Source organism: Protopterus annectens, chromosome 17.part0 (genome assembly GCF_019279795.1).
Source record: "Protopterus annectens isolate FY-2018-M chromosome 17.part0, PAN1.0, whole genome shotgun sequence".
Taxonomy (NCBI): Eukaryota; Metazoa; Chordata; order Ceratodontiformes; family Protopteridae; genus Protopterus; species Protopterus annectens.
This window is the reverse complement of record NC_056751.1, coordinates 491,734,004-491,757,020: the sequence shown is the minus strand read 5'-3', so window position 1 is coordinate 491,757,020 and position 23,017 is coordinate 491,734,004. Positions and strand designations below refer to the sequence as shown.

Genomic DNA, 23,017 nt, shown 5'->3' with positions numbered 1-23,017 from the left:
AAAGGGAAAGTGTTTTGCTTTTCAGCTTGATATCTTTTTTTTTTTTCAGATGTCTCAGTTTTTTGAGTTATTTTTGCGTTATTTTTTTTTTTTTTTGCTCCTGTCCTCATTATTATACTAGCCTGGCACCCTGGTACCTGTCCACACTGGGTCTACCAGCTGCTGACCCTCATACCTGACTTTAATCCAATGTATATATTGCTGGGTCTGGTCATGGAACGAGGCATCAGTGGGCTTGGCTTATATATCTCGAATGATATCTTATTTTCACTGGATTTCTATGAGTTTGTGAAATTTTTCATGATTAGAAGATGAGGACTTTTCTTGATTTTGATGTCTGAGTACTGGCTAGTTAAAATTCTCAGTGAATATTTCTTTTTTTTTAACAGAGGAATCTGCTAGAAAAAGAACAGCAGTTTTCTGTGTTCTTTTGATGAGCACAGTTGATGGTAGTTGTCTTGACAGAAAATAATACAATACCAATGACCAAAGGACAAACTGCAGTAAACAAGGCAGAAATAAAGAAATAACTCAGTTTGTCCACCAAGGTATGAGGTATATAATCCAAGACTATGTATATAAAATAGCAAGTTTATTAAAAGGATTAGCTCTTTAACAAATGTGCTTCATCAGATCCTATACAAAGTCAAACTAAACCATAATTACCTTTAAAGCAGCAAGCACCAATCATAAAGTAATAACAATTAATGATGGATCAACAATTAGTGATGTAATGGCCGTGCCTTTAAAGCAGGCTTTAAAGGTATAGTAAAGTTTAAACCTGGGGCTCTATGAGCCTGCAACATGGTTATCCATTTCATCTCAAAAAGCTTTGTTCTGTTCACAATGTCAGCACCCCTAACATCATTCTTAATCAATTCAACCACACTAAAAACAAAGGAATGTTCAGGATTTAATTTAATACGTACACAGTTTCAAATTGGATACAAGTCTATAAAATCTTGGTGGGAAATTCTCCTTCCAGATGCATTTTGATATAATTATCAGCCTTGCAGACAAGAGAATCTCCATTCCCATATACAATTAGAAATGTTACTTGTCAATTGTTTTATTATTCAAGAATTTTATTAAACTGCCAGCATTCATATTTAAATTTACCATTATTTGAATTAAATAGCCAATCTCTCTCTCTCTCTCTCTCTCTATATATATATATATATATATATATATATATATATATATACACACACACACACACACACACTTGCTGGTTTCCCTATTAGTCAACTGAAAATGCATCAATGTATTTAGTCAAACTGCAAAGCACTTGCAGTGTATTTGTGCTATATTGTGAATAGTGGGAATACAGGAGTTTCTCCTTTCCCCCACAGGTCCTGAATCTCAGAGCTAGCACATACAAATCGGGGAGAAGGGGGAGTTGAGGTACAATACCTCTTGCCACTTCACAAAAAATAATTTTTGTGTGTGCAGCTTCAAAAATCACATTTATTTTTAGTTCAGATTTTTCCTTTGCCAGGAGATGCTGCACGTTTATTAATTAATACAGAATCATATGTGTGTGTATAAATATATATATATATATATATATATATATATATATATATATATATGTATATCAAATTGTTTCATGAAATATGAAGTGCTTAAAAAGTGAATGAAAAAAGACCATTCATTTTAGAGCAAATCTAAAATATCAAAAACTTAAATTAAAAGTAATGTTTTTACAAGGGGGCAATTCTCCCTGCACACATCACATCTCCTGATAATTATATATACCAACTCCAAGATCAAGGTAAGGACAAATTCCCTTAAACCATTGCAACTTGATCTCATACAAAAAGCTACAGAAAAACAACTATTCAGGGAATACCTCCCAGTTGTAAAAAACAAAAGTCTGCAGCAAACCAATTGTGCTGAAAGGATAACTGGCAAGGCAGGATAAAAAGTCCAAATATTTGTTTTATTTGTATCTTAAGCACTTTCGTCTGAATTCATGGAATGCTGACAAAGTCTGTGATTTCAGTTGAAAGCGCTTAATACACAAACACATAGGTCTCAACCTTTTAAGAGGCCAATGTGGAACACAAGCCTTAGCAATGTCTGACAAGCAGTCAGAATGTGTAACACTCTATTTTTGCACTCTGTGAAACACATCATTGCCATGGGTCCTGGTAGAACATTTGTGAAATTAAATAAGATACCCTTGAGTCAGATTCAAAAGTTATAATCTGCAATACCATAATCAAACTATAAGTACATGAAACAGAAAATCTGTACAAAATCAAAACTAAAATCACATGGTCGTTAATACCACTTGCTACATTTACTACTTTTTCCTAAACATACCTGTTGCTAGTCATACAACCGATTTCACATATACAGTAATTCAAGAACAGCATCCTATCATGCATTAGGCGCATCAGCTGTATACTTATTGTATGCTACTATGGCTTTCTCAGCAGCATCTAAGACATGTATTGGCAGCTTAAAATCACAGTGGCCCAGTTCTTCATTGATTTTAACTGCTAATAAAGAGTTCATTGTTTTTAGACTGAGTGAATGACACAATTCCATTCACTCTTACTCTTCATATATAGCTAAACTCACCAAAAAATATTAAAAAATTGGTCTTCTTTATAATCGCCTACTCTTTAAAATGGAGCACATTGCATATGGAAAGAGTATGTTATTTCATTTGGCATAGAGAGATAAACTCCTGACTATGACCCAGGTGAGCTGAAACTAGCTGGTGTCTCACTCACCTGCTAGAGTTGACACAGGCAGGAGAGGAATGGTAAGGCTTATGCTTGCTTCTCTTTCTCTGAGGGAAATAAAGAGCATATGGTTGGCTACATTCTCCTCAGCCTGTAATATAAGCTTTTGATGTTTGGTCACTTCCAGTCCCTTGAATGGATCTTCTGCAGTTATCAATCACAGTGAACATTGAAATCCTGTACCTGCTTCTAGGTATTCAGCTTTCATTCACAGGTCCAGTCTCTACAGTAACTGCAAAGCTTTCTAGGTGAACAGTCTGAACATTTGGAATAAGATTTCACTATAATAAAAGATCACAGCCCTTGCTGTACTCTTCCAATCCAGTGAACAAACATTTCAGAAAAAAAAGCAGAAGCCTTTGAACACTAACAAGTTAGGCAACTGCATCTGATGACATGATTAGTTACCCTATCTGCTTTGTTAGTGTTTTGTCACCATGTCCTGATAAACAGGTTCCTCTGTAAATTCTTGTCTGGAGGTATTTTAGATTCATAGTCTGTATTTCCTTTGCGGTATTCTCATTCTGTACTTTTTACACACCATAAGCCAGGTCATTGAGCATGGATCAGAACACATTAATTAATTAATTTATTTATTTATTTGTGCTAAAGGCATTGTACTGGTGCAAAAAAAAAAAAACATTTATTTTATGCAAATGATCACATATTTGGGTGCTCTCATTGGCTCCCATCCTCAGGAACAGTTACTTTTTTTATTTTTATTTATTTAACATTTGTTGACCGGGAAAGTCCGACTAGGTTCCACAGATCCTGTTTTCAGAGGAGGCCCGGGGAGAAATGCTCCAGAGAGAGCATTGATCTGTTCTTATACCGCAATGGCAATCGGGTGTAACTGCAGTATATGAGCCAGTCAAAAACTGTGTACCACAGTCAACACTGTTCAATGCAGAACAGCAGAGCAGCTGCTTGATTGGTCTGTATACAGCAATGTTGATTGCTAGTAATTATGGTACATGAACCAATCAAAGCCGTGTAGTGGAGCCAAAGCTGTTAAATGCAGAACAGCAGAATAGTGGGTTAGTTTATAGTTGAACGTGGAGCATTCTGCATAATCAGGAGCACTTGGCTACTCAGCACAAACAAAAAAACTTTTGGACTTACTCCACTGCCAATCATGAGTGGACAGATGATCCGCTGTGGTGACCCCTAACCGGGAAAAGCCGAAAGAAGAAGAAGATCCTGCCTCGATGGCCATCTTTTCTACATATTTGTTTGCTCATACAAAAAGCTGCCAGCAAAACCACCATTATAAAGAATGTTTGTTCATAGGAGCATTCCATTTTTTTTTACATCACTAAAAGCATTTGCTTATATGAGTGTTAATTCTTGTAGAAACTGATCACACAGCAAATGCATATAGAACCAAACCAGAAAGACTGGGAAAGTCTAATACCATCTTCTATGAAGCAGCTAAAATCCTCCATTGATGAAGGGCATCATTGAAGATATGTAATTATCTGCTAAGGACATGAAGGTGTTCTACTACATTCAGTTTGCAAAGGATAAGGGCATACAAGTCTCTATGAATGTATTCATGCCAATTAATCTGGATTCATTAGATGGAAACATGATATATTCTGTCTCTTTTGCAGTCATCAGTACAGTATAAGAAAAGAGTGTAACTGCATTAATGAAAACTACAGCAGGCAGCAAATGCATAAAGTTATGCTATAATGCCTCTCAACTGTCTGGTTTGTCACAAAATATCCAGATTTGTGCTTCGTATTTTTGGTCTGTTCATCATAAAATGTTTGTTTTTCTGGTGAATTACTGATGACTGAAATCAGTAAATAATAACATACATTTGAGTTTCTGACTTCATATCCTTCAGAAAATACATGTTAATATGTTGTTTGTCTTTTCAGCTTTTCCCAGTTAGGGGTCGCTACAGAGAAACTCCGGTCCGCTAATGATTAGCAGTAGATTTTTTTATGGTGCCGAGTTGCCAGCCTGACACCCAACCTTCAGCGAAGGCACGCCCATTCATGCATGTCTTTCGGAGGCCACTCGACTGCGGGGAGGACATGCAGACTCCACACAGTAGGCACTCCAGCCATGAATCGAACAGGAGAACCTCTTGCTGTGAGGCAACAACGCTACCTCTGTACCACCACGGCTAAAATACATGCTAATATAAAACCTGTTAATCTTGCAATGTTATTTGTTTATAAGAGCAATTTTTAAAATGTGTCTATGATTTCATACCTTTATTCCACCATTACTTTTAGCTTTCCCCAGATGTCCTGCTCTTAGACATTGAGAGATATGTGTGCTATTGCCTCCCTTATACACTGCAAAATTAGTAGACACTTGCAATTTCTTCTTTTGACCAAAATGAGACACACATAACAGGCACCAAATACAATTTTACATTTCTTTTCTATGTGCATTTGTCTTATCACCCTACCTGCCCACCATCTACCCTTCACAAAAGACACTAAGTTCACATTCCCCCTGTTGTTGATAATGTGGCCATTTACTTTGGTGAAAGGTGACCAGAAGTTACTATCATTCAGGCAGGTATAAAGGCTGTTTTTCCCTTGTTTGATAGCAGACTGTCAGCCTTCCTTATAGTTTAGTGCCCACCCAATGGCTTATCAGTCCTTTGCCACAGATCATCCTGAGCTGCAGTCACAGGGTTCACAGGAGAGAGTTGACGTCACTATCAACCCTCCCCTGTAACCTTAAAGCCAATAAATGGATCACTTCTACCCTGCTACTACCACTCCTTGATTTGTCCATGGCTTTACAAATAATCTCAATTTAATATAGATATTTGGGCCCAGGCAGCTAATACGAACACCAGCAGCACCGCATAATGAAACTTAGTGTCACTGACTTGGTGGCAAAAAGCCTACAACTGTAGACCAGGCTATTTTAGTGCCTTGAAAGCCTTTACTTGCATTATGGAAATCATCAGATTGGAAACATCTCTCCTGTCACTAAATATGGCTGAGCTAGTGTTAACCACTTGCGCTCATCTCTGCTGCCTCACTCTAACAGTGCCTGGGCATCTGGTCAAATTCTGGCCATATGGACTATGGTCAGTACTTCATCCTTCTGTGCTACACAGATCTGAGCATTAGACCATTTTACATTTGTAAGAGTAAAACAGAGCACAGCACTAAGACAAGCAGGAGTGATGCAAGTGTTATCAAGCTTCATTTGACACCCCTGGGTTTTATTCACTCAGTCTCTGTTTGCCTAAAGTGTGACAATGAGCAAGTCACTCAACCAGCTGGTGCTCCTCAGCACTTGTGACAAAAGGTGCTTGTGGCTACTTCAGCCATTTAACAAATAATTAAAGTACTATTTTGTTTTCTCCTGATCCCAAATGATCATTAAATGTACCTTGTCCTTGCTCTACTGGCTCATACATTCCCTCAAAAGTGAAAACCTTTTAGCTCAATCCTCCTTTACAGGTGAGATTTCAGTTTTGGGACTGGTGCTATAATTTGTGGTAAAGTATGGAGTTTCCCCTCACTGCATGCATGCTGAGACTCAAGTGCTTTATGTGCAGGGCTGTCATTCAGGGCACGTCTCAAACTTTCATGGTGATGTTACTTCAGTCAGCCACACCACCTGTTAAAACAAACATCTCAGCAGAAATTCTTAGCACATCTCCAGATATACACCCTTCCCCTTCCCCCCAGTACAGAAGCAAGAAAGAACCAAGTAGTCTATGAATATTTCTCTTCCTTTCTCTCTCTCTGTCTCTCTGTCCTAGCAAGATCTTCCAGTATATGAGTTGTAACTTGAACCTGGACTATCTGGGTGTAATCACTACTTTTTTCCTGTGCTCTGTAGAGCTGCCCATATAATAAAATTAATAATAAAAAATACAGACAGACAGATAGATAGATAGACAGATAGACATATGTAGATATATAACTTATAAATATGTGTATCGATAGAATGATATAAATAGATGACAAGGACAGGAAGTAATACACACACACACACATTTTGTATATATATATATATATATATATATATATATATATATATATATATATATATCTACAGAAAAAGTAAACACAAACGTGGCAGGAAAAAAAAAGATTATGAGTTTGTTGTATAGTTACTATGACTATACAGATATAGGTAAATATAACATAAATATACAGAACAAATGCAGCGTATTTGGGTAAGATAAGCTAATTAAATGAAAGTTTTCATAAATGACAATAAGGCCTTTGACTCTAAGCCAGGTAATTATTAGAGATAGGTTGCCCTTCGTAGGGGTTGATGTAAGGGTAATAATTAATAAAAGATATACAGTGATAGAACATACAGACAGGGAATATTTTTAATGGAAGTGAAAACAAATCACTAGTGGACTGGTGTGGCATGACAATGATATGTGTAGAACAATGAGACTGGAAAATTGCAACAAAAGAAGTAGAAAAGGGACAAACGAGGCAAAAAGAGCAAGAGGCATGGGATTCAGATGGTATTCCATTAAGAGTACTGGAAAATAGTGTTTCTCAATTCAGTAGAATCTCTGACAGAATTTTTCACTGGTTCCTATGTAAATAGGGGAGTCCATTGGAGCCGCTTTAAAAGGATGAAATAAGGAGTAGTCAAGAAAACTACAAGCCATTTAGACTGACTTCCATGGCAGGCAGGACATTGGAGTTAGTGATGAGGACAAGGCTTACACATCTCCTGTAGTAAAGTGCATAAGATGGACTGCTCAGAAAATGGATAGTGCCACTGGCATTGCAGCAGCAAGTCTTTGGATCACCCCATCATCATGCATTAATTGCCATGCTACACATGATATTGTAACCTTATTCATCAGATATTAAATTACTTTTGTATAAAAAAAAATATTCCTCATCCAAAAGGAGGTACATCAAGGCCAATGGTGGTGATATTCAGAGATGATTCTGCTCATATATCTCTCATGGCAGATAACTGGACATTGCTACCCAGCTACTCACAAAGGTGCTAAATGACACTACTGAATATAAAAACATGGTCCAATTTAATCAACATAATACACAGTTTTTTTTTTTTTTGGTTGAGAAACTCATATCACTTTATGGCATGTAGCTGTACAATTCAGACTTATAGTGAAAAGAATGAAATGACAGTACAATGGTTCATCCTCTCCAAGACAAACAAGATAAATTTTAGAAGAGACAATGGAAATGTATCTTGCAGTTAGCTGTCCCCAGGGAAGGACGAGAGAGCAAGTATGCAGTTTTGTAGCTAGAAGTCATATTCCTCTATTCCTGGAAACTAGCAGAGATAGTTACTGCGGAGAAGGCATACAGATACATAAAATCACATCCTGGAAACACAGTACCTCCATGTGTTATCCTGAATTATAAAAGCAAGGCAAAAATATTTACCAAAGTCAGAGAAGGTAAGGAATTTCTGCTTGATAAAGATATAGTACCAATATGCATCACTGTAGTTCTCAGACTATTATCAGTCAAATCAGATTACTACACCTAAATAAATCCCAATACCTCTGAGCTACATGCTCTAGGGACCTAAACCTTGTCACCACAATAAACAGGACATGCTGGAGGGATAGATTCCTGTCCCAGAGACTTCCCATACTCAAGAACAAACTACCCATCTATGTCAAGCAAAGTTTCTCTTTAACGCTCTTCAAGAAAAATCTTGATGAGTGGATGGGAAATGGAAAATACACCCTTGGGATCACTTCTGTGGCTCTGCTCGACAGGAGCACAGGAAAATAACTTTCTTGTGTGGCATAATCCAGGGAACCTTGTTGGCTAGACTTACTTAGGCCCTTGGCCCGATAGCCTAGTACCTGCCTATGAACCTATGAAGAATGCTTTCTTTTTTTCCATAAGGATGCTGACTAAGATACCTTCTAATACAAATGTCTTGATGTATTTCTCCAAGACTATTTATTTTTATCTGTGATAACCTAATGAGACACACAAGTTTCCTACCCTTTGTTAATCCACAGCAAATGGAGCCACTTATATATCACTGATTTCTTTGTCCATCCTTACTCCTACACTGAAGTATCTGTATCCATCCATCACATATACAATGACAAGTTTGTAAACAAGCCCCTAGGGTAAAGACAACTATCAAAACAAAAAACTTTACAATATAAGGAAAAACATTTTTGCTCCTAACACATAGTGTGTTGGCCAAATTAATAGAAATAGCGACAAATAAAGGACATGTCTTAGTTTCTTTAGTGATTTTCAGACTGGCCTTTTCAGAAATTCAAAAAATCATTTCAGTTTGCTAATTCTTTAAGAAAAAGTTGTTTAGCATGAAATTACTACATGTAATGTACCTAATTAAACAGAAATGACATTACGATAACTTGGTTCCATAGTCTTAAAAATAGGTAAATTGGCTGACTTAATGTTATAAAAGCAAGCCAAAGTTGAGATTATGCTCAAAGAAGGTGTTCCTGGATCAGACATCACCAAGAAAGTCGGACTTTGTCAGCCGTCTCTCAGCCGAATTTGGAAGAAACTGAATACAAGTGAAGGGTTGTCGCCCAGACGTTCTGGTAGATGTGGTCACAGAAGGACCACAATGGCTTGGGATAATTTGTATCTGATCAGAAAATGCTGTAAGACTCTCAAGGTATCCAGCAGTCAGCTGCAGGAGATGCTGGAACAACAGGGTGTTAAGTGAGTTACAGAACTGTTTGACAAAAACTTCTGGATGCTAGGCTTCGAGCTTGCAGATATCTGAAAAAAAATAAATTGTCCAAACAAATGAAGGCAAAAGGACTGTGCTGAGTAAAAGACTTTCAAAACTGGTCAGAAGAAGACTGGGAATGGGTTGTTTTCAGTGACAAGAGCATAATACAGTGTTTGGCTCAGCAAGTACAATATGTCAGACAACAATCTGAAGAGCAGATGAGGGATGATTGTATCATTCATTACATCAAGCACCCCACTCAAGTGATGGTGTAGAACATTATGAGCATTGTTGCAACAGATTAGCTCAACATTGTTCAGGGAAACATGGAGCAGGAACAGTACAGAACCATACTACAACAATGTCTGCTCCCTCAATTGTGTGACTGAGCAAAGAAGAAGGGATTTACTGGGACAGGAGATTGCATCATTATGCATGATGGTGTCCCATGTCACATAGGTCAACAAGTGACAAGTTTCCTTTAGTTCCTTGGTATTGAAGTGTTACCATGGCCGGGTAACAGCCCAGCTAAGAATCCAGTAGAGAACTTGTGGGCTCTTCTGAAGTTAGAGATGAAGAAAAAGATCATAACAAACAAGCAGCAACTGACTGAAGAACTCATTTCAGCTTTGACATGCAATGCTTCTATGACAGAACATATTATGTGAACTTGTTCATTCTATGCCACAACAAGTTAAATCCTTGATAATGGCCAAAGGGTCATTCAGACAATACTGGAACATTGCATTAGAACATTTTCTCATATAACATGAACTATATAGTTTGTCATTTCATATACTTGTATTGAGTTATACGGCAAAACAACAATAAAAACAAAAATGAAAACAATAAAAACACAGATTTCTGTTAATTTGGCCAGCACTATAAACACATGCACCTAAGACATAAACTCACACTACCCCATGACAGAAGTGACCTGTAAAGGTAAATCCAAGTGAAAATTAAGCATTGACACTTCATTCAAAGATAACTGCAGAGCCTTTTTTTAACTATGTCGGGAATTATACAAACAATGTTAAGCATTCTACTGTGTTGATCTGCAGAGGTACAACTTACTCTGACCCAGAAGACATTGGCAATATATTAGGGTATAAATCTAGTTCATACATATACCTCCCTTGTCCCCTGCCTGTTCTACCCCCTCATTCCAGTCATTCGATACTATGATCTATAGTTACTTCTGAACAACACTTAAAGTAGTTCACCAAAAGCAAAACCATTATCTCCATGGGTCCAGACAACATACTAGGCTGTCTTTCTGTTAACAAAATTACAGTGTCTCATAGGTTCATAGGTTGATAGGTAAGTACTAGGCTATCTGGTGAGGGCATCTATAAGCATAGCCAGAATGTGTTGGCTTTTGCCACCCCCTTAGATTAGTTCCCTGTGCCTCGGTCCAGCAGAGCCATTAGTTCCCTGTGCCTCTGTCCAGCAGAGCCACTGCAGTGATCCCCGGGGTAAATTTTCTGTTTCCCATCCACTCATCAAGGTTTCTCTTGAAGAGTGTTAGTGAGGGTTAGTTAGTCTCCACTTCTCTCTTAAAATTATTCAGTCTTAGTTTCTCCACTGTGTGCTTGAGGCCTGGAAGACAGCTGTTGTGGTATACTTCACAAGAGCAGTCTTACCTCTGATCCAGGAAACTACAATTACCCTTACCAGCTGTTAGAGAACTTCTATGGATACATGAGAAAGAATACTCTGGAAGAGTTTTAGAGAAAAAGTGGTTTAAAATGGGATTTTCTTCAGAGTTTTTTTAATGCAGACACATGGAAAACGAAAAAGTAAGGGTAGATAGTAAAGTGGTATATTGCAAAACGCTAGAAGAAAAGAGGGATTAGTTTCAGATTTAAGCTGAAATAGATAAATGTTAATGGAAAATTAACTTTATGGCATGAGAAAGCTTAAGTAAGAGTACAGTCTACCAGAATGTCTGAAATATAACCAGATGAAAATCTTTATAAACAGTTGGTTGAACAGAGAAGGTCAGCTTGGGCAATAACTAAACAAAGCAATGGTGCTAGGAAAAAGTTCAGATTCCATGAATAGAGAGAAAGACAATGGAGAAAGCTCAGATTCCATAAATATAGAGGAAGACTTGGGAAAGCCCAGATTCCATGAATGTAGGAGACTGTTATAGACACTGGAGCTTGTGCAGAGTTTTTATCTGTCCAAAATATTACGAAGTAATAGAAGTGATAAGAGTTAGATGGAATGGAATGATAAGAATTCGCTACAAAGCTGTGAAAAGAGATGAGAGATATTACTTTGACCATTCCTTGTGGCATAACATTTCTGGGGACTGAATCAGTGGCTCAGAATAATTGTACAGATCATTAGGTCACCGGTGGCAAAAAGGAAAATGCTGAAAGATAAGGCAAAAGTGAGGGAGGCATGATGCATGTGATTCGCAAATGCCCAGATGTAAGAAATCTATTGAAAAGTTGCATACAGAAATGGTAGCATCAATTTTGAGAAGTTTGACAGAAGATGGAAATTTGTGGCATTTTTGCAAGGGGAATAAGCAGTAAGGATGACATGAAAAATATAAAATGTAATTGATTCACAGAATAGCTGAAAGACTTAAGATGGAGGAGAAATGTGAGTACGGAATGCAATTTTGAATCAGGCAGACAAATGACAAAAATATAAGGCAGAATTCAAATAGAGGAAGCTGTATTACTGACACAGGGAAGAGGAAACCGGGTAAAGGGCAGAAGAGGGAGGATTGATTCTAGGATGCTATTTCAATTTTTCAGAAAATGTAAACAATATTGATAATTACAAGCATATATTACTTTAAGAAGAAAATTCAAGTGTGGCAATATTTAATCTAAAATTTTGAAATTGTACATCATGAAGTATAGTCCATACTGCAAATATATAAATAATGTTTATAGACACAGTGGAATCAGGTAAAAGACGAGAAAGATGTTTCTAAGAGAATTCTTTTTAACTTACTGAAATGTTTATGTAGCTCCTTATTGTTAGTTTTTTAAGTTTGTGTTTTTGTTATGTAAAATGTCAAATGTGATGATGTTTTATTGTGAAACATTAGTTCCTGTTTGGTGGAGTGTAACCTATATCTTAGACAGGTTTAATGTTTGCATCCATGACATGGTCCAGTGGATGGACTGTGTTTGTTTACATCTTAGTAGTGCTTTGTTAGTATGTAACTTATCGGTGCTTAATTAGTTTAATTAACTTTAAAACAAACAAAGCATGTCTTGCTCAATTCTTTTTTCTCATCTCAAAGAAGGTGAGATGGTTGGAACACTTGGGTCTCCATGACTTAAGCAAGCACAGTATCTATAACAGGTTTGTCATGATCACTCTTCAATTTCTTGATACTGTTTCAGAGTTTCTGAATAGTGTCCCTGAACATTACTGACTGCTACTGAAACATTAAGAGAGATTTCTATATACTTCCTAGGGAATCCTGCTGCACCAGAACAGGGCTTCACTTTTCTGTTTTTCATCAGTCTCAGGACATTTTCAAGGTGCAAGTTTTGGTGGTGGGCAATGCTGTTGCAGTTTCCCCGTATCAGGACTTTAACAACTGCCCTCTCAAATATATTCTTGCAAGATGAAAGTTGAGAGCAACAGGTGCCAATATCATGTTTCTGTACCGAGAGAATATTTCTTGTTATTCCTCCCAGCTGTATAGAATGGAGAACTGAATAAAGTACACAGCACTAATAGTGGTCAGTGGAACGTAATGTCTTCTCTTTGTGGTCTCATGGAGGCCCAGGAAGACCTTGTTCCTGACTCTTTAGAAGAATCTGTTATACAGATTAAAGAAGGTAAGGATAGAGCTATTATCTTCATGTATCAAGATGATCACAGACATAGATCATGACTCTTTTTGTATTCCATCCTGTAAATTCTGACATTTGGGAGGAATTTTTTCAGATGTTACAGGTTACCAGAAAACCTTCCAATCAGTGCATGTAAGCTAAAAAGGAAAATAGTTCTTAATTTTGGCAGAAAAATATCCCCTTCTTCAGTCAGTCAGCTTAAAGATCTGCATGAACTGTCACAGTTTAATCTAATCTTAGGTTATTACATGGTCTAGTTACAAGTTTCTGCCTTTTTGGAGCTCTGTGAGATGGAGAGTATGGCTTTAGCTCAGCACAGAATTAGTAGCTAAATGAGATAATTCTATATCTTCATTGTTTTATATTTAGTTTCAATTAAAGTTTCCACTACTCCATGAAGTTTTATTTTCACTGCAGACATATTTAAATATCCCTCTGTTGAGCTGGTTGGTATGGTGGATAATACATTCAGCGCTTGAAAGACTTTGTTCAGATTATAACAGCAAAGGACTATGGGCTTCTAACTCCTACATTACAGCCATCAATGTTTGAATGTATAAAGGAACAAGTAATCTGATTTTTGACTAGTGCCCCAGGTAGCCATTAAGATTCAAAGGGTAATTGGCCTTAAGGGTATATGGTAGATGTGCACTGCTTCCTCGGTTAGTGGACCATTCCCACAGTTTTAACTGATAAGCCTCTCAATGTCTAGCTGCAGACCACTGGTTGTCCAGGACTATACTGACATCATATCAAGCCAAGAAACTTTGCCAACAGTAAAAAAAAAAAAAAAAAAAAAAAAAAAAATTGACAAGAATTGCTTTGCTTTCATACAGTCACACAACATTTTTCAAAATAGGATGGCTTAGGAGAAAATGGTGTCAATTCAGAACCAACCCCTTCCAAAGTTTAACACAGGATTATAAGTAATATATATCTATAGATAATTTTATATATATATATATATATATATATATATATATATATATATATATATATATATATATATATATAAACCTAGTCCTCTTATATCTCTGTGGTATAATAAAAATATCTGATGCCTTACACAGATACGTTGCTAAGCTTATGTGGTATTTATGCACTACCAGTTTGTGATCATAACTATTCATTCTTCAGATATTGATCTGCTGGTAGTCAAGTTTGTTTTGAGGTGGTATGCTTAAATTCTGCACAGATGGTATGTTTTGGGAACTGTAGCTTTGGTGAGAGGATTTTTGCACTCTTGCAATCTGGTATATTATTCTTTAATGCTTTGTCAAAAACATAAACAGATTGTCAAAACAGAAGAAATAATAATTTTTTCATGTATTTTATTCCAGTGCAAACACCATAAAACAAAGCACTACATGTATTGCACACACACACACACACACACACACACACACACACACACACACACACACACACACACACACACACACACACATATATAAAAACTACATATTGCAGAAAAAGCAGTCACTGTTTGCTTTTCTAGAAGGCAAGAGTTTTGACTCTATTCTGTTGGTGTTGACTACATATGGAATGCTCTCCCCATTTTGTTTGCGTATGAGTTTTCTTAAATAGCTTGTTTATCAGGTCTGTGGGCTGCCCCTATTGAATCTTCTCAGCCTGTAACGCAGACAACATACAACAGACTACAGTGTAGATAGTACTGAGAATTACTCAGAATCAGTTAGATATACAGATGTCATTATACACAGTTAATGCAAAGTAAGAAGTACAAAATATTTAGTTTCAGTGATGTCAAACAACAATAGATGGGTCAACATTAATACCCAACATAAATGAAAAACAAAAACAAAATAGCATTGACACAAACCTACTTTTTGATTGGTATTAGCCTATACATTATGCAGGAGTAAAATAAAAAAAATTTGAATGTCATATATTTGTAAAAACAGGCTGATTTGGATATTACAATATGTTCCTTGTTTTCTATGTGATATGTCTGAATCCACAAAGCAAATAATGAAACTAAGAGGCCGTATTTTGTCTATCCCTAGATCCATATGTGAAGGCTTCTCTCATCTGTGATGGGCGCCGGCTGAAAAAACGCAAGACCTCTATCAAGAAAAATACACTGAATCCCATTTACAATGAGGCACTGGTCTTTGACATTCCTAATGAAAATATGGACAATGTCAGCCTCACAATTGCTGTAATGGACTATGACTGGTAAGTTTTACATGTACATAGCAAAGCCAAATCACTGAAGTGTATTTATTTATAAGTGGTAATAGTCTTAAGCGTAACACAGAAGCACCATCTCACAAACTGCAGTTCTCAATTAAAATTGTATAGTTAATATGTGCTGAACATTTGACTGTAAGTTTTACCCTGTATTACTAATTTTTTATATTTTAGCCTTATAAGTTTATTTATTTATTTATCTATTTATTTAACATTGGTTGATCAGGAAATTCTGACAAGGACAGAGCCTATTTTCAGTGGAGGCTCAGGGAGAAATGCTCCACACGCATGTCTTGGGAATTATTTATCATTATCATGTCTTGCAATGAATTTCCAATTGTTATTATTATTATTATTATTATTATTATTATTATTATTATTATTATTATTATTATTATCATATGCCATAACAGATGCTCCTCTATTAAAGGCATTAAGTGTAATACTTGTTTTTGTTAAAATATTTCTCTGAATTCTTTGATTCTTTGTAAATCAGTTCTCAAACATTATCAGTAAGGTTATGTTTATACAGTTCTGTTTCTGAACATAATACACTGAAAAATAATAGCTAGGAAGTACTTGAGGAGGCAGTCAGAAGTAAGCATTCCTTCTGATAGAACACCTGACTGACAAGTGGAATGGAACCAACAAATTACTAAAGCTACACCTAAGAAGTATATCACAATAGGACTACTGCTTTTATTTCTCCTTATGTCACTCAGTGCTCCTGAAACCTCACCATAAAACATCATTCCAGTAGAAAAAAGGAGACAGCCACCAAGCACACTTATAAGAGGATATGAGTCCAACAAAGATAAAGGAATAGCAGCAGACTGCCTCCAATGTAATAACATTTAGTTAAGGTTAGAGAGAAAAAGAGAAGAAGAACCTGCTCATTTCAAGAGATATGTGTGCATGGTTACTGAATGCTGTTCCTAGCATCAGACTTGGATGAATGTAAGCTTGTTCAAATGCAGGAGCAGTCAAATGTTGCTATATCAAATGTATGAAAGTGAGGGGGTTAGTAATGGGGAGTCTTTTGCTATTGCTATGAGATAGAAATTGATTAAGGCTGCCTGGATGATGGCTTCCATAAAATGGTTGTTTCATCTATGGGGGATGCATAGGCCAGATGGGTAATGGGAGGGCTGGAAATCAGCAAAAGAAGAGAGACAAAAGATTTCATAATACTTTTTTTTCTTTCCTGTCTTTTGCCAGTATCATTCTGATTTGCATTATTTTTTTTGCATTTAATTTGTGAACACATTAATTTCCATTCCTCGCCTTTTTAGCAACAATCTTTTTCCATTATACCTTATATAACTATTCTAATAACATTCTAATACTTTCAATATCATTTAAAGCACAACTCTACATTAACTTCTGATATTTGTATGGGACACATATTCCATGTATGGCTGAGCTAAAGTTCTGAGACCTGATGGTCCCCAGTCCCATGTCTGGCACCCCGATTGGCAGAGCATGTACCTCATTGACTGCAACTGTAAAGGAGAATGCTTAGTTATCAGATCTCCACCTACTACATCTCCACCATTTGCATATCAGTTTTATTTTTCTTTTATAACTAGATAGTTAGATAGGAACTTTCAGCTGCTGGAGCTTGTTGAGTCTCTCTCCCATCTTCTATGTATTGTCTTTTTTGACTTAGTTTATCCTATATCTGCTGCTGCCTAAAGATCACATCCACCATTTTATTGTTTTGTATTCCCTTTTCCACTTTATTTTAGAGAGGCCACTGACCTACATTTTCTATGCTTATAGGTTTAGCTGAACAGTAGCTTCTGTTTAGCAAAGAGTTACTTGTCTGGGATTCATGTATTCTAAACTCTTGTCTTTTTGACTTAGTGACTACACCACTTCAGCATATTAAACCAAGTAAGGCAGTTTATTATTCTGTCTTCTGTTTTACTAGTCTGTCATTCTTACAAAACTTTAATTATGTCTATTTCACTCTCACAGATTTTTCTTCTGATGATTGCAGTTATTTTTCCATGCTAACACTATGAGACATCTTCATCTTCGCAGTGCAGTCTTTTTTCTCTCCACTAGTAACTCTATGCGGCCACACTTTACCTTCTTGTTTTCTTAACTTGAGAAGATGCATATTTTCCTGAATGCTCTGATTATCTACTTGCCATGTACCATATTAGCTATCTGTTACTTGTACCCATTTTCAAATGTTTATAACTTTCATGTACAGTAGAATTAGCTGTCTGTTACTTTGTGCTGCCTTTACCGTGCAAAAATTATTTACTATGTTATAATGCATTCAACATTGTCTTTGCTATTCATATCTATATCTTGTGTCTGCAGCTTATCTCCCCAAGTTTCCAGAGATAAAAGATTTTGCATCCAGTTAGGCTTTCCTGGTTAATAAATGCAATAAAATAAATAAATGAATTAATAAATAAATAGACTACAGGCATTCTTGTTTATGTTTGGATTTAGCCTTAGTGTTATGTTTAATTTCCTTCCCACATTTCAATATCATTCACAGTTCTGTTTTGTAAGCGTGCTTACTGTAACTGTTCTGTTTTGTTAACAAAATTCACACTACCATTATATCAGAGCCTTCCAGAACCTCCAGCATCATTTATTGTGAAACCCCAGTTTAGATTTTACCAGAACCCCATCATAAATGAGTGCTGAAAAAGAAATCCACCATACAGCCACAAATTAACTTACTTATCACATTAAAAACATTCATTTTTGAGTTTTGCTGTTGCAAGATCAACAGGATTGCAGAGACCTTGGAGCATCCCCTGTATCCCAGATGTGAAGGTGATTATGGAGATGCACCCTTCGTCACCCCTGCTCCCTATACATTGAAACTCTAATGCCACAGAACCTTGGATGTGAGGAAGTTAAAACATCCTTGGAGTTAGCCATTACTCATATATGTTACTACAGTATTGTGATAGTGTGGATCTCTGTTTCATTTCTCATACTTAGAACAGATGCCCTTCTCTAAAGCATTGCATTTCTTACACAATATTTTGAGTTTGGCTCTCTGAGTTTATAACAGACCTTCATTTTAGACTGTCCTTATAGTCTTCTCTCCTTAGCCTGATGTTTACTAGTCATATTTGTGGCTCTGTATTAACACAAACACAGGCCTTGGTAATTCCAAGTCTCAGTGAAAGCATGTTTTCTCATCCTAAGACCACGGGCGCCACCTGTATATATTCCATTACCAGATTAATTGGCTTTGACTTTACATCTCCTCATCAGGTCCTGCTTGCCACCATTCATACATCACCTTGACATCTTCATTAAATACGTCATATTCTGTAAGAGTGCAGCTTCTTGTCTTTATTCTGTATGGTTACACATTTGCGTTCTATCACACCTCTGGTTTAATCTTCATGTGATTATTTCATGTCCAGCTTTTCTCCCATGGTGTATTCATAATTTGAATACTGACAGATATTTGTAGTAGGTATACAATACATCTACTCTTTTTTTTGTCCCATTACAGCTTGCCCTAAATTTATTTTTGACATTTGTTATAGTATAAATTACATCCACAGATTTTCTTATTCTACAATCACTATTCACCAGCTGAACGATAATGAAATTAGGTACTTTATCTATTGAGTATTAACTTTTTTTCTTTAATCATATCAAAAGCAGAACCATCAAAGAGGTGTGGTAGCAGAGTATTATAAGTTAGATACTGTTGGCTGGAGGCTAAGTCACATTAGCTTCATTTGCATGTTGTGTAACTCTTTCATTAAATTAGACAATGGTACCAACATTACCCTTGAAAAATAGTCATTTACAACTTGTGTGCCATATCTGCTTAAGAAGCATTAAGTAAAAAGTGTGGATGTGTAAAAACATAATTATGCGTTAATTATATGAAAGAAGCTGAGACCTGGAGATTACAGATCTAATGACTGCATTATATATTCAAGTATAAAGTACCTTGACATATAACTGCAAAACAGTTCTTCTATCAGAACTATGTCATTCTATTATAAAAAGCGTTACATATTACAGCAACGTCTGATATGACAAAGAATTGTGTGCCCCATAAGACATGCATATGAAATTGAAACTGTTCCTGGGAAGAAGATAAATAACTTTGTCAGACTTTTATTATTTTTCTGTTTCCAATTTCTTACATATTGGCCTCCCGGATGACAGATGCCTCTTGAAATGTAAGAAAGTGTCAGAAAAAGAATAAAAGAAACAAATGGCACACTGGCAGAATAGCAAGATTTAATATGGTACCTGATTAAACTATGACAGAATAGTAGAAATACAGTTCAAAGACATTTGAGACATGGCTACATATCTTAGCTGAAAACAATTTAGTATATCACCGTTGCATTGAGTAGAAACCATTTTATTTAGAATTTTCACTAATCTCTGGTTTTACGTTATAGAATATGAGGATCCTTCCTGCTACCCATATATTCCAGGACATTTTGGAAGTATTTTTCACATTAGGATGATAAATACACTGTTCAGCAATTACTGAAAAAATGTAGTTTGTTTTTAAATGGATTTGCTTTCAGATGCAAAAAAAAAGGCACACACACACACACACACACACACACAGACACACTCGCACGCACATGCACTCACTCTCACACGCACTCACTCACACGCACACACACACACACACACACACAGACACACACACACACACACACACACACCCACAGTTAGATGATAATACAGATGTCTAATTCTTTCACTATACAAACACAGACGTATACACACACACACACACACACACACACACACACACACACACACACACACACACACACTCTCTCACACACACACATGCACACATGCACACACACACACACACACACACACACAGATGCACACACACACACAGACGCACACACACACATATATGTATATATATATATATATATATATATATATATATATATATATATATATATATATATATATATATATATATATATATATGTAATATGTATATATGTGTGTGTGTGTGTGTGTTTACAGTATCACTAATAAATACCTGCAGTATCAGCTAACATTGCATAGACATAACCCAGATGAATTTAATTAACAAAATCTGGTGAACATTAATGAAGTGAGCCATATCTAGTTGCTCTGAAACAGATGCAGGGCTTTCCCAAGGGTTTTTTTTTTTAATCTCTGATTTATGAAACATTGCATAGTTTTATTTCGGATAAAGTCAGGCTTCTAATGTTTGGTAAGGTATCTTATTGAAAAGTAGAGGGGGATCTGCTGTGTGACTGAATTTTAAAGGAAAACTAGCATGCTTTTTGGATTGTTGCACATGATTGCATGTAATGGACTTTGTGAGCATTAAAAAAATACATTTGTCTAGCCCCTTCCCTGCAATTTAGCTACCACCAGATAGACACCTAAAATGTACACACACACACACACACACACACACACACACATATATATATAGATATATAGATATATATACGTGTGTGTCTGTGTGTGTGTGTGTGTGTGTGTGTGTGTGTGTGTGTGTGTTGTGTGTCTCTGTGTGTGTGTGTGTCTCTGTGTGTATGTGTGTGTGTGTGTGTGTGTGTGTGTACGTGCATGTGTGCATATAAACTCTTAACCCCAACAACCACAAGACCACCTAGCTATGCTATAAGGGACTTGCTGCTAACATTGTCCTCTTCTTCTGCCCATCAGCTGCTGCATTAACAGCGGACCCTGCCTGGAACGCTGACTTCACCGCAGTCATTCACATTAGACCACACCTTGACCTTCTATGTGATTACCTACTGCCTCACCTGGCAAATAAGACCAGGGTGCTTGGCCTTGATCTACTGCTTGTTTACAGGTTGGTTGCTGTTGGTTTCTTGTGGCTTCTTTTTGACTGGATCAGAGGGCTTGCTCTCTCTTCTGGGTCATCGTCTTCTCTTGCCATGTCTTCAAGAAGGGAATTCACTTGCCCCTTCAACGTTTTCTGTCTTTCATGAAACACTAACTAAGCATTCGACAACCCAAACAGAATGAAAAATGCTTTTACCCCCCCCCCCCAAATTTTTAAAACTCCCTGTACACTTGGGAAGCCCACACATAAGCAGCCTTTGCTCCCACTCCCTTTTCCAGCTCTTTTTCAGTCATACATGCCAAATGATCTACTAAGAAATTCCTTACTAGCTCCTGCTTTCACTCCATGCAATATTGGATACCACTTTTCCATATATTTTGTGTAACTGCAATTCATTTGGCTCCCAGCCAAGTCTCAAAAACATATACCTTTACTCTCATCTCATATCTTGCTATGTAATAAAGTGAAAATACTTAATAATCTGCTGAATTAACCCATACTGGGCACTATATGCCATCATATGTTTGATTAATCCATGGTGATTATGGTGTTGGGCATGTCTGCCCCAGTGGACTTTAAGATGATCCTATTTCTCTTGATTATTTATATATTTATTCATTCATTCATTCATTTATTTATTTAATTTAATTTTATTTTATTTTTATGAGTAACCCTGCTGCCGATGACCATTTCTTTCCCACTGTAATTAAGGGCACTGACTAACTAGTCTGCTTGCCCAGTGTCTACTGCAGAAATGGAGGTGGAAGAAATTGAACTCTGAGCCAGGTGTACAGCTTAACCTTTACGAGCATGGCACTGATGCAGTTTTAGTTAAACACCACAAGTGTATGCAACATTTTAGGTGTTGCATATCTGGAAAATACTATGTTGCAATAACACTAGAGTTTGAGAGCCAATAAACAAATGAAGTGCTGAGTTCATAAAAAAGCATGTAATGTTAGTATCAGAACATTTCATTGTTCATAGTAAGCTTGACTTTCTGCCACATATTTAGCTCTTTGAATGAGTGACATCTTCAGACTCAAGGTTTAATATATTTACTCCATAATCAACATGAGTTTTCCAGACCTTTATTTATGTATTACTATGTTTTCCTTTGTTCTAATTATGCAATATACAAACTCTACCTGGTATTTCTGGTCTCCTTGCCTGCTGGATTGATTTTATTGTTTCTGAAAATACTAAAATCATCTATTGAACTTCAGTATGTCAGATTTGCTAGTTTTCAGCTGCTGATATTATATCTCCTAATTAAAACGCACGGTGCAGTGGTAGCATTGTCACCTCACAACAAGAGGTTCTCTGGTTTAATTCTCAGCTGGTGTGCCTTCTGTGCAGAGTCAGCATGTCCTTCCTGCATTCATATGGGTTTTCTCTGTGTGCTCCGGTTTCATCCATTGTTAAAAAGATATTGTTCTGCAGAATTTTTCCCTGGGCCTCCGCTGAAATTTGGCTTTGTTTCAAGTCGGACTTTCCCATTTAACAAATGTTAAATAAATAAAATATACGTTTGTGTTGCTTTTAATTTGATTTCTGAGACTGACTTTGTCGAGGCACATTCATTTTCATTACCCTTTGTATAATGTGGTTCAAATTAAATCTATCTATATGTATATATGCATGTATGTATTTATTTATTGATTTATTTATCAAAAGCCAAAACAATGGGGGAGGGCGGC

At 36.5% G+C, this 23,017-nt stretch overlaps 1 protein-coding gene across 3 annotated transcripts in view; it reads left to right on the top strand.

Moving 5' to 3' along the window:
- Window positions 1-23,017, top strand: part of SYT3 (synaptotagmin 3) — a 1,759,115-nt gene that overhangs the window by 1,573,566 nt on the left and 162,532 nt on the right. For all 3 annotated transcript variants that reach the window (XM_044059772.1, XM_044059773.1, XM_044059774.1), the window contains exon 5: window positions 15,295-15,466. In XM_044059772.1, the coding sequence (XP_043915707.1) occupies window positions 15,295-15,466 (172 nt within the window). The remainder of the gene's footprint in view (window positions 1-15,294; window positions 15,467-23,017) is intronic.